Raw genomic sequence first — 16,430 nt, 5'->3', positions numbered from 1 at the left:
GCATCGGTATTCCGGTTTAGTTTACTGCCACTAGGATCCCAACCACCAGGATTTCCCAACCCCTCCACTACATCTGAATATGTCAATAAATTCACCTCGGTGAGATTTAGAGGGAGGGGTTATTGCAAGTTATTATGATTTTTTCATTATTGCACAAAAAGGGATTTTTGTAAGAACTTACCGTTCGAATCCCTTTCTCTGATATGGTCCTGGTGACACAGCTCAACACTGGGATGTAGGAGGGTCCGAAGGAGCCAGGCACCTATCCTAAAGCTTTTAGAGGGTAGGCTCCTCCCCTACTGCATCCCGGACTCTTCAGTTCAATCTTTCAAAGCCACTGGAATACATTAACTCAGTACAAACGCCTGCAATTATTATACGCACATTTTTTAACAATAACTGTTAACTTTAACCATTTTAACATGAACATCATGAACTCTGGCATACTTACTGAGCGTAAGGGAGGGATCGCTGTGACACCAGGACCATATCAGAGAAAGGGATTCGAACGGTAAGTTCATACAAAAATCCCTTTTTCTCTTTCAATGGTCCTGGTGACACAGCTCAACACTGGGACGTTCCAGAGCCGGTCCTTTGGGTGGGTACGCTCAGGTCTGAAGCTCTCAGCACTGCTCGCCCGAATGATGCGTCCTCCGACTCGAACTCATGGAATCTATAGAATTTGGCAAAGGTATGAACAGATGACCAAGTGGCAGCCCTGCAAACCTGCTCAGCTGTTGCCCCATGTCGAACCGCCCAAGAGGTGGCAACTGACCTGGTGGTATGCGCATTTATTCTGGCCGGCACAGGCCTTCCCACTTTGGTGTATGCAAATGCTATCACAGATCGCAACCACCTAGCAATAGTCTGCTTAGATGCAGGCCAACCAATTTTGTGTATGTCATACAACACCAACAAGGTGTCAGTCTTTTTGACACTCTTAACTCTGTCCACATAAATGCGTAAAGCACGCACAACATCCAAATTCCTCAATTTGTCCCTTTTTCTAGAACCCTCTGGGGGTTGAAACACAGGTAGAATTATCTCCTGATTTAGATGGAAGGCAGAGACTACCTTCGGCAAAAACTGAGGCACTGTCCGAAGAACTGCCCTATCGTCATGAAAAATTAAGAAAGGAGATTTGATGCCACTGCCAACAAGAACACCAGCTTCCATGTGAGAAACTTAAGGTCCGCCGACCTCAAAGGTTCAAAAGGTGCCTTCTGAAGGCATTCCAAAACCAGCGACAAATCCCAAGGCGCTACTGGTTGTTTGTATGGAGGTTTCAACCTAGATACCCCCTGTAAAAAAGTCTGAATTTCCGGTAAAATGGCTATCCTCTTCTGGAAATAGATGGACAAGGCCGAGATCTGCACTTTCAATGACTGAAGGCTTAGTCCCGATGAGAAACCATCTTGTAAAAATTCTATCATTTTTGATAACTTAAAACGAGATGTGTGTGACTTCCGTCTCTCACACCATCGAATGTAAGTTTTCCAGGCTCTATAATAATTTGCCGAGGATACAGACTTCCTGGCTTTAATCATAGTGTGAACCACTGCGTCAGAAAAACCTTTACTTCTCAAAATGGCGGTCTCAATAGCAAGGCCGTCAAAATTAATCGAGCTGAATCCAGGTGATTGAATGGGCCTTGTCTTAGAAGGTCTGGCCTCAGAGGTAGACGCCACGAGTCCACAGACAACCTCTGAAGCCTCGAGTACCAGGACCTCCTTGGCCAATCTGGGGCCACTAAGATCACCGGAACCGCCTGAGCCTGTATTTTCTTTAAAAGTCTCGCCAGCATTGGTACTGGTGGAAAGGCATAAAGGAGATTCCCCTCCCAGGGGATAGTCATGGCATCCACCGCCTCCGCTAGTGGATCCCTCATTCTGGCATAGAACCTGGGCACCTGATGGTTGAACCTGGATGCCATCAGGTCCACATCCGGAGTTCCCCACTTCAAGATGATCTGCTGAAACACTTGAGGGTTTAAGCTCCATTCCCCTTCCTTGAGCTCCTCCCTGCTCAGGAAGTCGGCCTCTATATTCTCCACTCCTGGTATGAATATAGCTGATACAGCTGGAACATTCTGTTCCGCCCACAGGAAGATTCTGGACACCTCCCACATGGCCAATTTGCTGCGTGTACCTCCCTGGTGATTCAGATACGCCACAGCTGTGGCATTGTCGGTCTGAATCCTTAAAGGGAGGTTCTGTAACCTGTCTCCAGCCAAGGAAATCACTTTCCAGACAGCCCTCAGCTCCAAGATGTTGATCGGTAGAGCCGACTCCTCTGCAGTCCACAAGCCCTGCAGCCTGAGGTCTAAGACTACTGCCCCCCAGCCCCTGAGGCTGGCGTCGGTAGTCACCACCAGCCAGTTCCAGGTCTGCAATGACCGACCCCACTGAAGGGAATCCACTTCTGTCCACCATTTCAAGGAGTCTCGAGTGTCCGAAGACAGCACTATCAGCTCCGACTTCATTGTCTGTGTGTTTCCTGACCAAGCCGTCAAGATGTTCCATTGGAACACCCGAGAGTGGAACCTGGCAAACTGCAGCGTCTCGAACGACGCCACCATTTTCCCCAGCAGCTTGAGGCACCTCCATACTGAAATGCTCCGAGCGCTGAGAATCTCCTGGACTAAGGCGACCAGATCCCTGGCCTTTGCCTCCGGGAGAAATACCCGATGGAGATGGGTATCCAGAATGACTCCCAAGAATTGGAGCCTCTGTGACGGTATCAACTGAGATTTTTGTAAGTTTAAAATCCAGCCGTGAGCCTGCAAAAAACTGATGGCTTCTGCCAAATTACTTTGTAACATGGCTGCTGACTCTGCTTTGAACAGCAGGTCGTCCAAATAAGGTATCACTGTGATTCCCCTGAGCCGCAGCACAGCCGCCATCACCGACATTATTTTTGTGAATACCCTTGGCGCAGTGGCCAGACCAAAGGGCAACGCCTGGAACTGTAAATGCAGGTCTCCTATTGCAAATCTCAACAGAGCCTGATGTTCTGGGTGTATAGGAACATGAAGATATGCGTCCTGGACATCCATGGACGCCAAAAATTCTCCCTGGTCCAGGCTTAGGAGCACTGACCGTAGAGACTCCATTTTGAAATGGTCTTCCCATAAATGGACATTTAGAGACTTCAAATTTAGCATTGGTCTGAAAGACCCGTCTGGTTTGGGCACCAGAAACAGAGTGGAATAAAAGCCTTTCTTCCACTCTGCCCTGGGAACCGGAGTTACCACCCCCTTCTCTAATAGAGAGTGAGCTGTACTCACAAGAGCCGTACGGAGCCGAGCTTCCTTTGGCAAAGACGTGAGGATAAATCTTCTCGGCGGAAGACCTCCGAAAGGGATTTTGTAGCCCTGGGCTATAATATCTAACACCCAGGCATCCTGGTCTAGAGAAGCCCATGCGTCCCTGAACTGTGATAGACGCCCCCCCCCACACCTTTATCACTGCCGGGCAAATCCCCTGACAGTCATGCGGAGGGTTTGTCCTCTCCTTTGGGGGCAGGCTTCTTGTGAAAGGAGCCAAACTTAGACTTCGGGGCCTTGCCCCTGGAAGACTGAAACTTTCCCCTGAAAGACTGTCCTCGAAAGGACGCACCACCTCTAGGGGAGGGCCAAAGGGACGGCCTAAAGGCAGAAAATCTGGATGTCTGCTTAGCCATGGGAGCCGGCAGAAATGTACTTTTGCCGCCCGTGGCCTGTTTAATGATCTCCTCTAATTCAGATCCAAATAATAACTTTCCTTTGAAAGCTAAAGTTTCTAAGGCCTTCTTAGACTCATTGTCTGCTTCCCAGGCCTTAAGCCAGAGCACTCTCCTGGCATTAATAGAAACTGTGGACACTCTAGTCGCCATTTTGAGTGCCTCCTCCTCTGCTTCCAATACATATTCTGCAGCAGCCTTAAGCTTCTCCGCCAGCAGCAATACACCAGGGTCAGCCTGTAGCATGGTGCATAAATCATTAGCCCACTCAATCATGGCCTTAGAGGCCCAGGCTGAAGCAATAAGAGGACGTAGGGTGAATCCCACCCCTTCAAATATAGCCTTGAGGTTTCCCTCCAGCTTTTTGTCCACCGGATCTTTGAAAGCTGCACCGCCTTGTACTGGTAATACAGTAGCCTTAGACAAACGTGCCACTGAGGCATCCACAACTGGCACCTTTTCCCAGAGCTCCGCATGAGACTCTGGCATGGGGTACAGACTAAGGAATCTCTTAGGCATCTGCAGCCTCTTATCAGGGGTTTTCCAAGCCCCTTCCAACAATTCCTGTAAACCTTCATCTAAAGGAAAAGTAACAGCCTCCTTACGCTGTCGCTTAAACACACCTTTAGCAGGAGTCTTATCCTCCACTGAAAGTTTCAAAGCCTGTTTCACAGCTATAATAAGATTCTCTACCCCTGCAGAAGAGGCATCTTCCAAATCATCACCCTGATCCCAGGGGATGTCAGTATACGCTCCCTCCTCTTCATCTACCATTACAGGCATAGCAAAAGACCTTTTAGGGGTCCCTGCAACATCAACATCAATCTTGTCTAGTATTTCACTAAACCTGTTGATCCCCCTTGCAGTATCCTGCATCACCTGAATAAAGGCAGGATCTGCCTGGGTAAGAGGCAAGGAGCCAGAGGACTGCTGAGATGATGGCATAGGTCTCTGGGATTCTACCAAGACATCACTCTGTCTGTCCAGTAACTGCACCAAAGCGTTCACTGACCTGCCCAGGGCACTAGCCCACGCGGGTTCAATCTGCTCTGCCCTCTGAGGTTCACTCCCCATGGGTCTCACAGCAGCGCAAGTATTACATGAGCCCCCCTTGGCCATCTGCTCAGGAACAAATTTTTGTGTACACACATTACAAGCGCTCAGTGCAATAAGGGCTCCCTCCCCGAAAACCACAGCATGTTGCTCAGACATGATGAAAAGTGAACTACACAGTGCATACAATGTACAAAAGCGATTATACAGGTTTAATGCACTCAGTCACTTAGCTGTCTGTCGGTTTCAGATGTGGGGAAACGATGCCCAGGAAATCCAAACACTCTGCCAGGATCTGTAAGCCAGCTCAGCTCCGCTGCAAGCATACTGCAAGGCGCCAAAAGCAGAGTGAGGGAAGAGACCAAAGTCCCTGCTGCTGCGGTGTCCATGACTTTTGGTGCCAACCACCCCCAGTCAGCCGCTCCCTTGGTAGGATTTCCTAGTTCCAGTATCTCCCCCTCGACTGGGGACCACTTGGAACATGCCTGTAACAACACTGCTGTCCTCTCATACAGGAGCTCAGTGTGTAAGCTCCGCAGAAAATGGCCGCCGCCATCACGGAGCGCCTGTCCCCCATGATCCCCGCCTAAGCGTGAAGCCGGTTTCAGGACGCCCCGGAGCCCAGGCAGCTTCTTAACAGAAGCTGTAAGTGCTGCACAGGGAGGCCAGACAGCGTCTCCCTTGTTCACAGTGAGCTGACAGGACACGCTTTCTGTCAGCTCCTGCTGCGCTAGCAGTGTGAGGATTCACTATGAGAATCCTCACACTGTGCCTACCTAGCTAGAGTAAAATTAATAAAATAATAAAATTCCCCTAACTACTCTATTTCTTCAGCTGCTCCTGCAGCCCTTTAGAATAGCACCCACTCCAGTGGGCACCTAACACGAACTGAAGAGTCCGGGATGCAGTAGGGGAGGAGCCTACCCTCTAAAAGCTTTAGGATAGGTGCCTGGCTCCTTCGGACCCTCCTACATCCCAGTGTTGAGCTGTGTCACCAGGACCATTGAAAGAGAAATACTAATATTGCAAAAAGAAAAAAAAAATCAGCCAACAAAATACTTCTACCTAGAACTACAGATATTGAATAAGTATAGTCTTAAAACCCCATACAATCTAGACGATATTGTTCCCAATATCGTTCAGAAAGGGCTTTCTGAGCGATATTGTGAACAATATCGCCTAGTGATTTACACTGTGCATAATTAATGATGTGTGCTCCAGCGCGTAATTAATGACCTGTTCCCTCGTCCAAAGATGTTCGGACAAGGGAGACTTCAAGACCTTTGAGACCCACTTGTGTGCGGCATCAGCAAGTGTGTATGCACTTGCCATTGCCTGCCCCCCCCCCCCCCCCCGCCGGGTCCCTGCCGCCGACAATATTGGCATTGGCGGGGATCTTCTAGTTCACGGGTGGCCAAACCTGTCCTCAAGATCTAACAAAAGTTCATGTTTGTCAGGCAACCTGTGGATCTATAGTAGGAATGAATGCAGCGAGTTGTGCAATGTGACAGTCAGTAATGACTACAGTTGTGCACCACCTAGATGATCTGGAAAATGTGGACTGGTAGATCTCGGGGACAGGTTTGGCCACCCCTGTTCTAGTGGATATGGGTCTTTACTGTAACATGAATGAGCTTCAAAATTCTGGCAATTCAATCTTGGAATTCTACTTTGGTTTTTTAGAAACTCTAATTGTTATTTAGAAATTTGTGGAACATAAAGCCTACTGGAGCCTACACACGGGAGATTTTGTTGAGCGATCAGAACAATCTAGAGCAAGATTGCTCAGCGCACAATGCTGCACAGTGATGATTCATCGTTGTGTGTTGAGCGATCTGTCAGTGAGAACACTCCAGTGTTCCGGTGAGAACACCGGCACTGACTGGTAATTAAGCAGATGTATCCAGCATGCTGGATATTAATCGCTGGGTGCGTGCGACATGCATGGTTGCGCATGGCTATCGCTATGGCCTCTACACACAAAATGATGAGATCGCTTAGAAAATGCCAATAAATCGGTATGTGTGTAGGCCTCATTAGGATAGCATACATTCCTCTAGTGTTCTATAAAGATAAGAAATTTGTTTGCTCATGATCTTCAATCTGACAGATAAATCAATATAAGGAAATGTACAAATTACTTTATGGTATATGTCAAAGTTCATGTTATGCAATTGAACACTATAGGTGTAAAGCGATAAAAAAAAGTTGACATTGTTAAAATGCTTTATCATTGTTTCTTATCTGCACAATCTCTCACGCTTACTTGAGTTAGGAATTATCAGAAACTGTTTATATCGAATGTACATGAACATTGTAGTAGATTTTGTTGTTATTTTGCTGTAAATGTCTTTCTTTCGCGTAGTCTAACCCTAACATCCCCTAGTGCTAAACCCTAGCCCTCCTGTTCCACAATCTAGCCCTAATGTCAACATTCTGATGACATTCTTAGACTATCAACATGTTGCCTGTTGACATTTTATCAAAATCGGCATGCCTCTCTTTAACCCTTTGCGTGCCAATGTTGCTGTGAGCGATCTTCAAAATATCCGCTAAAAATTCCAGCGTCGCTCACAGCAACTGTTCTTTTAGTATAAACAAATACAAATATGGCTAAGACAATTAATTGAAGGTTAGTTAAATATTGAACCCCCCAAAAGACGAACAGTCGCTGTGAGCGGCGCTGGCATTTTTAGCGGATATTTTGAGGATCGCTCACAGCAACGTTGTCAAGATCCCAGTCCTCACTCACCATAGAAAGCCATCCTGCAACTTTTTCTGCCCTTCCCTGAAGTGCCTTTTGCATCTATTATCTAGTCATAGGCAGCTATGTAAAATGCATCCATTACTTTGTTTTCTATGTAATCCAATGTTTCTAGCAAACATTACAGGCCAAATATAATGCCGCCGAGTTTGCCAGCTGTGACTTGTAAGTGCCTCCCCTTTAAAAAAACAAAGCGCTGCGTTTGGATGGCATCTCATGCAGATCACATATGTCATGCTTTCTTTGGTCATTTAATGATTAGTTTTAACTTTTCACACTTTTTTTCATACACACATATATATAAACAATAGGTTGTGTACAAAACACACTATTACCTTGCATGTGTGCCAACACACTATTACCTTACATAGGTGCCAACACACTATTACCTTGCATGTGTGCCAACACACTATTACCTTACATATGTGCCAACACACTATTACCTTACATATGTGCCAACACACTATTACCTTGCATGTGTGCCAACACACTATTACCTTACATATGTGCCAACACACTATTACCTTACATATGTGCCAACACACTATTACCTTGCATGTGTGCCATTTGCCAGTGAGGTACATTGAGTTTTTTGTTATTCCGAAAAGCTAGTGGGAAAATGACAACGTCCCCTGCAGCATAGACACCGGGAATATTTGTCTGCATCATCTGCAGATAAGAAAGTATTGTATTTAATGTACAAATAAAATATATAAGTGGTATAAATGTTCATTTCACATGGGTGCATTCGATTCAGTTACTGTTCTACGTAAATAAATCAAAGTGTAGCATTGTGGAGTATTTTAGTTGTTGGCTAATTTTGCCACACAATCCAAACAAATATCTTACAATTTGGATTACTTTAGGTTGCTAAGGAAATGTAAAATGCACTGGGGAAGATCTGTAACTATTCAACCAATGGATAGATGTTTACCATGGTGCTTACCTTTTAGCTCATTTAAATAAGACTTGTATGATCCTATAATGTCATGCCCAACCTTTGGATGCTTATTAGACAATGTATTTTTATGGTTATTGCAGCTGTGTTAGTGTGTGCTTAAACAGCTCAGCAATATTTGTGTCTTGTGTTGCTGGCAAACTGACCGGGTGAAGCAATGAGCTGATATGGCAAACGGCATTGCTGTCAGCTGTGTCCCAGTCAGTTACCACAGCTGCAGTTGTCTATTAATCAAGCGGTAGGTTACAGAAAGTAATTAACTAAGCTGTGGTTCGCACAGGAACCGATGTTGTGCGTATGTGCAGCCGCATTTCTGCCCATGTGCATACGCCGGCAGTGACGTGCGGTGAGGACATTGCCTGGGGAGGCACTCACCTCACCGCGGGCAGGGCCGGTGTAAGGTTTCTCAGCACCATAGGCAAAACTTCAACCTACCCCCCCCCCCCCCAAAAAAAAATACTGTGGTCATCCCAGCCCCTGGGAAGGAAGGCAAGTCCCCTGCTTTCCTTGGAGGCCCTCTGCACCCTCCCCTTTGCCACTCACACAGAGTACAAGGAGGAGGTGGCAGCAGAGTGGGGAAGTATGTCTCAAGGGAACGTATGGAGGTGAGGTCTTAGAAGTTCCAGCATTAAGTACAACAAGGATCCTCATAGACACCCTTGATTTTGTGATTTGCAGACTTGGTGGCGCCCCCCCAGATCCTGGCGCCCTAGGCAGCTGCTTAATGGCAGAGCCGGCTCTGACCGCGGGCACCGGCAGCAGGGGGTACTTGCGGCAGCCTATCCCCCCCGCACTGCCGCGGTCGGGCACAGGCAGCAGCGGGTACATGCAGCAGCCTCTCCCCCCCCCCCCCCTTAACACTGCAGCGAGCGGGCACAGCACAGGCCTCCCCCCCCCCCCTCCCCTCCCCTCCCGGGCGGACTCACCTGTCCTCTCCTCAGCGGTGGCGGCGAACATTCCTCTCCTCGGCTGTGGCTTTCTCCCAGCAGCGCCAGACTCCCCGCTGGCCGCGCTGCTGCATCCTCTCCAGGTGGGCCCTGCATGTGTGTGATTGGACAGTGGATCCAGCACTGGATCCGCTGGCCCAATCATATCTGGGGGCGTGCATTCATACTGGTGCCCCTGTCATTGCGGCATCAGTATAAGTGCCGCTTCCCCATTAATTTTCAATGGGCTTTTACAGCCCATTGCTGCACCCTGCCTCCTGCCCACCCCTACCCGCCCACGCTGCCCACAGTTTTAATGTTAACAGAGGGAGGCACCTCTCCCGCTGCCTCCCACCCTCACATGCAGCAGTGTAAGAGGGTGGGAGGCAGCCGGAGAGAAATTATGAAAATAATAAAAGAAGATATATAAATATATCTTCTTTTTATTATTTTCATCATTATGACAGGGGAGGCTCTGCCTCCCCTGCCTCCCCTGACTGCACGCCCCTGTACGCCGGGTGCGTACATCCACGGTGAACAGACCGTTCGCTGGGTGAACGCATACAAGGCTGGGAGCATGGGGCAGTGGCGGATAGTCGTGTCCATGGGCGTTTCATGGGCGTTCCCATTAAAATCGCCTGTTGACGTGGGCAGGCAACTGACATCACCGGATGTCAACTGCCCGCCCACTTCTTTGTGAATACCTCAGAGCAACCTTAGATGTGTGGTCGGCGACCATGGAATGATGTGGGTGTTCCCCCACAGCCTGCGAATGGATGTTAATGTTAAACATCCATTTGCAGCCCATGCATACGAATGTGGCGTGCGAGGGGGGAGTGTGCGTATCAGCATTCGCAGGGTTGCATCTGGTAGACTCGCAAGTCTGCGAATTTGCAGCCTTGCGAATCAACCAGAATAAGGTCCTTAGAATGTTGCATCCGATGAGCCGCAAATAGCTCATGTGTTAAGTGTCTGGCTGTGGTATACGAAGTTGAAAGTTTAAATCCTGAAAATTATGTTAAAAATAATCGGGTTTATATACTGGAGGGGGGGGGGGGGTTGCCTGAGGGTGCACTTATCTCCTGAACATGCTGGCTTAGTTACCAGACACAGAAGCTAATCAAATTAGTGTTTACCTGCCCCTGTAACCTACCCCCCCAGTACATTGGAAGAACATCTTGCATGGGTGTGGAAACATTGCATCGTCCCCAATTGCAGGGTTAGCCATTTGCCGTCGGAATCAAAACATCAATGGTTCTGAAGAAGCATCATTCTATTCCCATCCCTGCCATGTGATTGATTTTTTACCTGTCTTACAAAACTGTACATTCAGAAACAAATATTGCATTCAACAGTTTGTTTCCATGGTTACAACTACATTTTAAGCTCTAAAACACACCTCGGGTAACCAATAACAAATTAATTGTGTGAATGTTACCTTGTTAACAGGAATGTATCCTTTGGAATCAATGGTAACACCACTCTGTCTTAGGAATCCAGTAGTAGGACTTGCTCCTAAAATAGGACAATTTTTGCAGTTATAACTTGTAGGTTTTTATTTGGTGTACAGAGAGTATTCTAAGTTAATGCACTAATCTTACTAAGTTTTACTGAAAAGCAATGGCATACAATAGCTTAATTATTGACAATGATGTTACATTCTATATATTTCTATTCTATAAATATCATCATCATTATTATTATTATTATTATTATTCTGCAAATCCATCGCTTACTCAATTCCAAAAGTGCCCAATATACTGATGCTGTTAAAAGTTGTAATATATGAAAACAAAACAATATAAGGTTGCATTAAAAATCTGCTGTTCACTGACACCCGGCAAAAAATATTTTCTAAAAAGCAATGGTTGGGGCCTACACATGAGGCAATTTCAGGGCATCTTGTAAGCGATCTCACAAGATTGCTTAGAAAATGATCCTACATAGTTCCGCGTGTAGGGACCGTAGCGATAGTGAAGTGCAGACAGGGTGACAGATTGCTCAGCACACAGCACTGTCACATCGCTGTGTGCTAAGCGATCTTGCGGAGCTCTCTGTATGATCTAGCATCACATGCTCAGCACATCTCCCCATGTGTAGGCCCCATAAGCTTGCACTACAATAATTTGAAGATCACTAAGCTAAAGGAAACATATATGTTATTGATCTTCATCATTATCATGATTGTCTTTTTGTGTAGTTCATGGAGGTCCAGAAAATCAAGACAACACTGCCATACACGCTAATAGGCTGATGGCACACAAGCACTGTGTATTCTGTCCTAGAATCTCTTCATGGTTACCTGGTGACAACACGGGTCCACCCGTGTTAGGTCCACCACTATTGGTTAACAGGCCGCAGATCGATACATGAAAAAGGGTCAACATACCTTAGGTCAACATGGTCAAAAGGTTGACACATGCCATATGTCGACATGAAAAAGGACATGTTTTTTTCCATTTTTTCCCCCCAAAACAGGTGGTTTTTCAGACTTTACTATCCAAGTGATCATAAAGTTAGATTTGTGACAAGGGTAGCGAGGCACTGTGCCCAAAGCATGCCAGCCACGTATGTCGACATATGCAACAAAAACTGTGAAAAACTCATGTCAACCTTTTTCATGTCGGTCTAGTGTGTTGTGTGTTGACCTAAGGCATGTTGACCTTTTCATATGTCAACCTATGGCCTGTCAACCAATATCGGTCGACCTACTTACTGTCGACCCTATGACTCATAGCCCACACAATGATGATTGTTGGTACAGTGTTAAGCTGTGACCTGCAGCGTTACTGAGCAGCACTCATGTATGCTCACACTATAATACAGCACTATGCTCCTGCAGTAGTCTTACCTATCCCAATGACACACACATCCGCACGGAGCACTTTCCCACTCTTCAGCACCACTTCTTTCAGCTGAAATCAAATGATGCCATTAGGGAATGCAACATGGCTTACCAGAAGGGAAACACAATACTCTCTTATTAATCGCACATTACTCAGTGAGTAAAGTAAGATATTAACTCACATATTATGCATCACATGGAAATTCAGGGCACAGCCCCGTACACACTGGGTGACTTTCATGTGAAAGCCACTCAGTTGTCTCGTCTGTGCGCCAGTGTGTATGGGGCAGCGGTGAGCGCTGCGGCCTGCTCCTGCATCATCACCGGTGGCCGGAGCGACATAGTGGATGGCTTTCTATAACCTTCTGCTATGGAAAGCCGTCCACCTCTGGGGAAAATGGCTGGGGTAAAACGCTCAGTGTGTTGTTCAGCCCACCTAGTTTCCGCATCAGCGCACACCATACACACTGGGCATAATCGCTCTGCGCATGGACCTTAATACATTGTGGCAAAACTGCAACACTGAGATTAGTTCTCACACTATACAGTATGTACAAGTTGTGCCATGGAATCCATACATTGGGTACATTACACTAGTAGGCAACATTAGATATCCATTCAGCAGCCTACCAGAACAACAGCGCTGTAAGTGATGGTAACTCACAGCTACATATCCCCTTGCGAAAAGGAAAAGATCTGATAAAGGCAAATATTGAAAAATATTGCCTGTTTATTGAGAAGAACTGCATCTAATATGTAGTTTATTAGTTTAATACAGTGCCCACCAGCCCCTGCAACCTGCCACCTCTAGTACATGTAACATCATCACATCAGATTCCCAACATGGCCCTAACTGTGCGGAGTTTGTATATTCTCCCCGTACCTGCGTGGATTTCCTCCAGGTACTCTGGTTTCCTTCCACAATCCAAAAATATACTGGTAGGCTAATTGGCTCCCAACAAATTAACCCTAGAATGTCTGTGTGTCTGTGTGTACATTTGGTAGGGAATATAGATTGTAAGCTCCACTGGGGCAGGGACTGATGTGAATGTTCAACTATACTCTGTAAAGCGCTGCGGAATCAGTGGCGTAACTAGCTTTTGGGCGCCCCCCCGCCGTTAAAGGGAGGGCGCCCACCCACGCACCCCGCCGCACCACCCACCCACGAACCCCGCCGCACCAACGCCCGCCCGCCCCGCCGCACCAACCCCCGCCTCGCCGCCCATGCAATCCCCCCCAGTCTTACCTGGCTACGCTCAGTACGCGCTGGTCCCGGCTCCCTTCTTCTGCTATGAGGACCACCACAAAATGTCTGCCCCCATGCAGCAGACAGTTTCAGAGAACTATCTGCTACATGGGGGCGGACATTTTGTTGTGGTCCTCATAGCAGAAGAAGGGAGCCGGGACCAGCGCGTACTGAAGACTGACAGGTAAGACTGTGGGGGATGGCGGCGGGGCGGCGGGGTGTAACTATAGCACTGCAGCCCCCGGCGCCCGCACATGCACAGCGCCCCCCCGCGGTCGCGGGGGCTGCGGTGCTATAGTTACGCCCCTGTGCGGAATATGTGTGCGCTATATAAGAAACTATTAATAAATAAATATGGTATGTGCCCAGTGCCACTACATGCAGCAGGGTGCTACTACACACATTCTCCCATCAGCTGGACACAGGTGCTGCCAGGGCAGCCATCCGTCGCCCGACCCCCCGTGCAAAATCACCATCAGTACAGCCCAGGCTATTGTCCATTGATATTAGTTTTACAATGTTTAAATTAAGAAAATAATATTAATCGTGTCTTTGTAAATCAGCATAGATGTGTAAGAGCCTCCTGTTTATCAGTTACCTTTCCTTCTTGTTCCCGAAGTTCAGAAACTTCTGTCTGCATGTAAAACTTCACTCTGTTGTTTTCAAACACCTGCAATAAAGACATATGCTCTTACTGTATACAGCGACATTTATCTGCTGCAATGTTTCATGTCATACTAAACTCAAAAGTACTGTAGTAGGAAATGATATGTCACTGTTATTTGTGATTGTCAGCAAGTGCAAGGTATAGTTCACATAGTTCTCTGCATAACATCCCTGCAGGGCATATTACGCTTTTTACAATAACAGTCTACAAATCATTACTAGTGCACATACTGTAATATGTATCTGATAACAAGGTGAGTGCTAGTTTCTGCACTACCACATTTTGACCACAAGGGGTAGCTGTCCCTTTCTTCAAGTTCCAAAGCAGCATATACTGTACTGTAACATTTCTTTGAAAAGGAGGAATCAAGACAACTATAATCTCAAAGCTGCTAACAAGCAGGTATTAGATTATGCACTATATAGCTCAACCAACCAGTCCTATATAATAGTGATACAAACCCCTATTGAACAGGACTGAAAGGACTAAGTACAGCTTAGCAGCAGCTGGCTTGGAACATACCGTGCAAGCTGACACGACAAGTTGTCGTTGACAACTGAAAAGTTGCCAAAGCCGTGGTACAATTTCTAAGCACATCTGTTAATGTAACAAACTGATCAATATATATACTCACAATACAAAGGGTCAAAAATTGATTTATCTTCTTTCTGCAGACATACAGTAATATATTATCCTGTTTAGGCCCGTTACCTAAATCCTGTGGAATACTTTTGAGATTTCTTAATGGATAGCTAATTTTGTCCCATTTAAGAAAAATCTTATGGAATTTGTTTTTCTAATATAATGAAAACATTTTAAAGTGTTGGAAATTAAACTACTCACCGGGCCAAAACAGGTTAATATCCCTACTTTCCTACATACATTATTATGTAGAATACTTAGACCCTTCGCTGCATTATACTTTGTTGTGTATCACAACTGTTGAATGATTGCATACCAATTTTTAAATACAGTTATATATTTATAGTCATAAGGTCAATACCTTCATGATAGCTAGTCCAACCTTTTCCCCTAGAAATTTCTTAAAGGGAATGTTCTCCAGTTCTACCACAGAGACGGAGTGAGCTTTCTCACACAGGTAGGCGGCCACTTCCATGCCTATAATGTAACAATTCATGTGAAGAAAAATGAGTGAAGTAAAAATGAGAAATGAGTTCAGGTAAAGTGATATAACGTGCCCTTTTAGAATGAGAGAGTCATCACAAAACAAGAGCTTAGAGATCTAATAGTATTTGAACAGCAGTTTGATACATGCCTTGATGCAGGTAAGGAGCTTAAGGGTGGGAACCGGCGCTTATCCCTGTTGGCCCAAAACTCTGTTGAGTTTGCCGTAATAGTAACAACTGCAGATGTGTGCCAATATCATAAAAAAATCATTTGGAAAATGTTATACAATTTATAAATAAAGTTAAGAAACTCTAAAACATATATGGTTCAGGCAACGTGAGAGGGAATTGCCAATTCTTGAAGTGATAACAAGAAAGGTAGAAGTATATAAACACGTGCTAGAAACAGTGTATAGAGGAAAAAGGGATTAAGAATGTATTAAACAGACATATTTTACTGGCCAGTGATAAGATAAAACATAATAAAATCAAATATACAATTGATGATGACAATTAATTAGTTCTTTAATGTGGCACTGTTATCTGATTATATTGGTAGCTGGTTATATCCAGCTGTGATCTCCACAGTGTGTCCTCAAATATTTAGGGCACAATAATTATCAGTAGCTACAATTTTTTGTCCACTGTCTGGCCAGACAGAAAAAAATGGTTAACCCAGTATCTGCACATTCTTTATTGAAAAGTGTCAGTACTTTTCAATCCAGCACTGTATTAACAGTGGCTGAATGTTCCGCCAGTGATGACAGGGAATGGAACTGTAGTCTCCTACAGCTGAGACCCATGGTTGCTATTGTACCCGTACCAGCGCTGCGATTGATTTGGGGGAGTCCTGGCAATGACCTAGTTTGGAATTCTTTTCGGAATTTTGAGTCAGACCCGAGACTTCAATGTTAAACATAGCTAGGAAAGAGGTCATTGCACCCATAGCTGGATCAAAGAGGCCCAAACCAGTATGTTGCCTAGGGCCCGTGGGGTATTAATCCATCTTTGACTGAATTTTTATCGATATATCCATCTATTTATCTATCTATATATCTAGGGCTAATGCTGCGTCTCACCTTTGTTGTACCTCAAGCGGGCCAATGGAGGACACGCAATGGTGC

The 16,430-nt window shown here is 45.9% G+C and overlaps 1 protein-coding gene across 6 annotated transcripts in view; it reads right to left on the bottom strand.

The window, feature by feature from the left end:
• Positions 1-16,430, bottom strand: part of AIFM3 (AIF family member 3) — a 103,953-nt gene that overhangs the window by 21,378 nt on the left and 66,145 nt on the right. For all 6 annotated transcript variants that reach the window (XM_083151536.1, XM_083151535.1, XM_083151539.1 and 3 more), the window contains exons 12-16: positions 15,183-15,298; positions 14,111-14,182; positions 12,273-12,336; positions 10,860-10,936; positions 8,089-8,206 (exon numbers count right to left, since the gene is read on the bottom strand). In XM_083151536.1, coding sequence (XP_083007662.1) covers positions 8,089-8,206; positions 10,860-10,936; positions 12,273-12,336; positions 14,111-14,182; positions 15,183-15,298 — 447 coding nt within the window. The remainder of the gene's footprint in view (positions 1-8,088; positions 8,207-10,859; positions 10,937-12,272; positions 12,337-14,110; positions 14,183-15,182; positions 15,299-16,430) is intronic.

Source organism: Crinia signifera, chromosome 1 (genome assembly GCF_055691185.1).
Source record: "Crinia signifera chromosome 1, ASM5569118v1, whole genome shotgun sequence".
NCBI classification, from domain to species: domain Eukaryota; kingdom Metazoa; phylum Chordata; class Amphibia; order Anura; family Myobatrachidae; genus Crinia; species Crinia signifera.
This window is presented reverse-complemented; position numbering and strand designations above follow the sequence as displayed.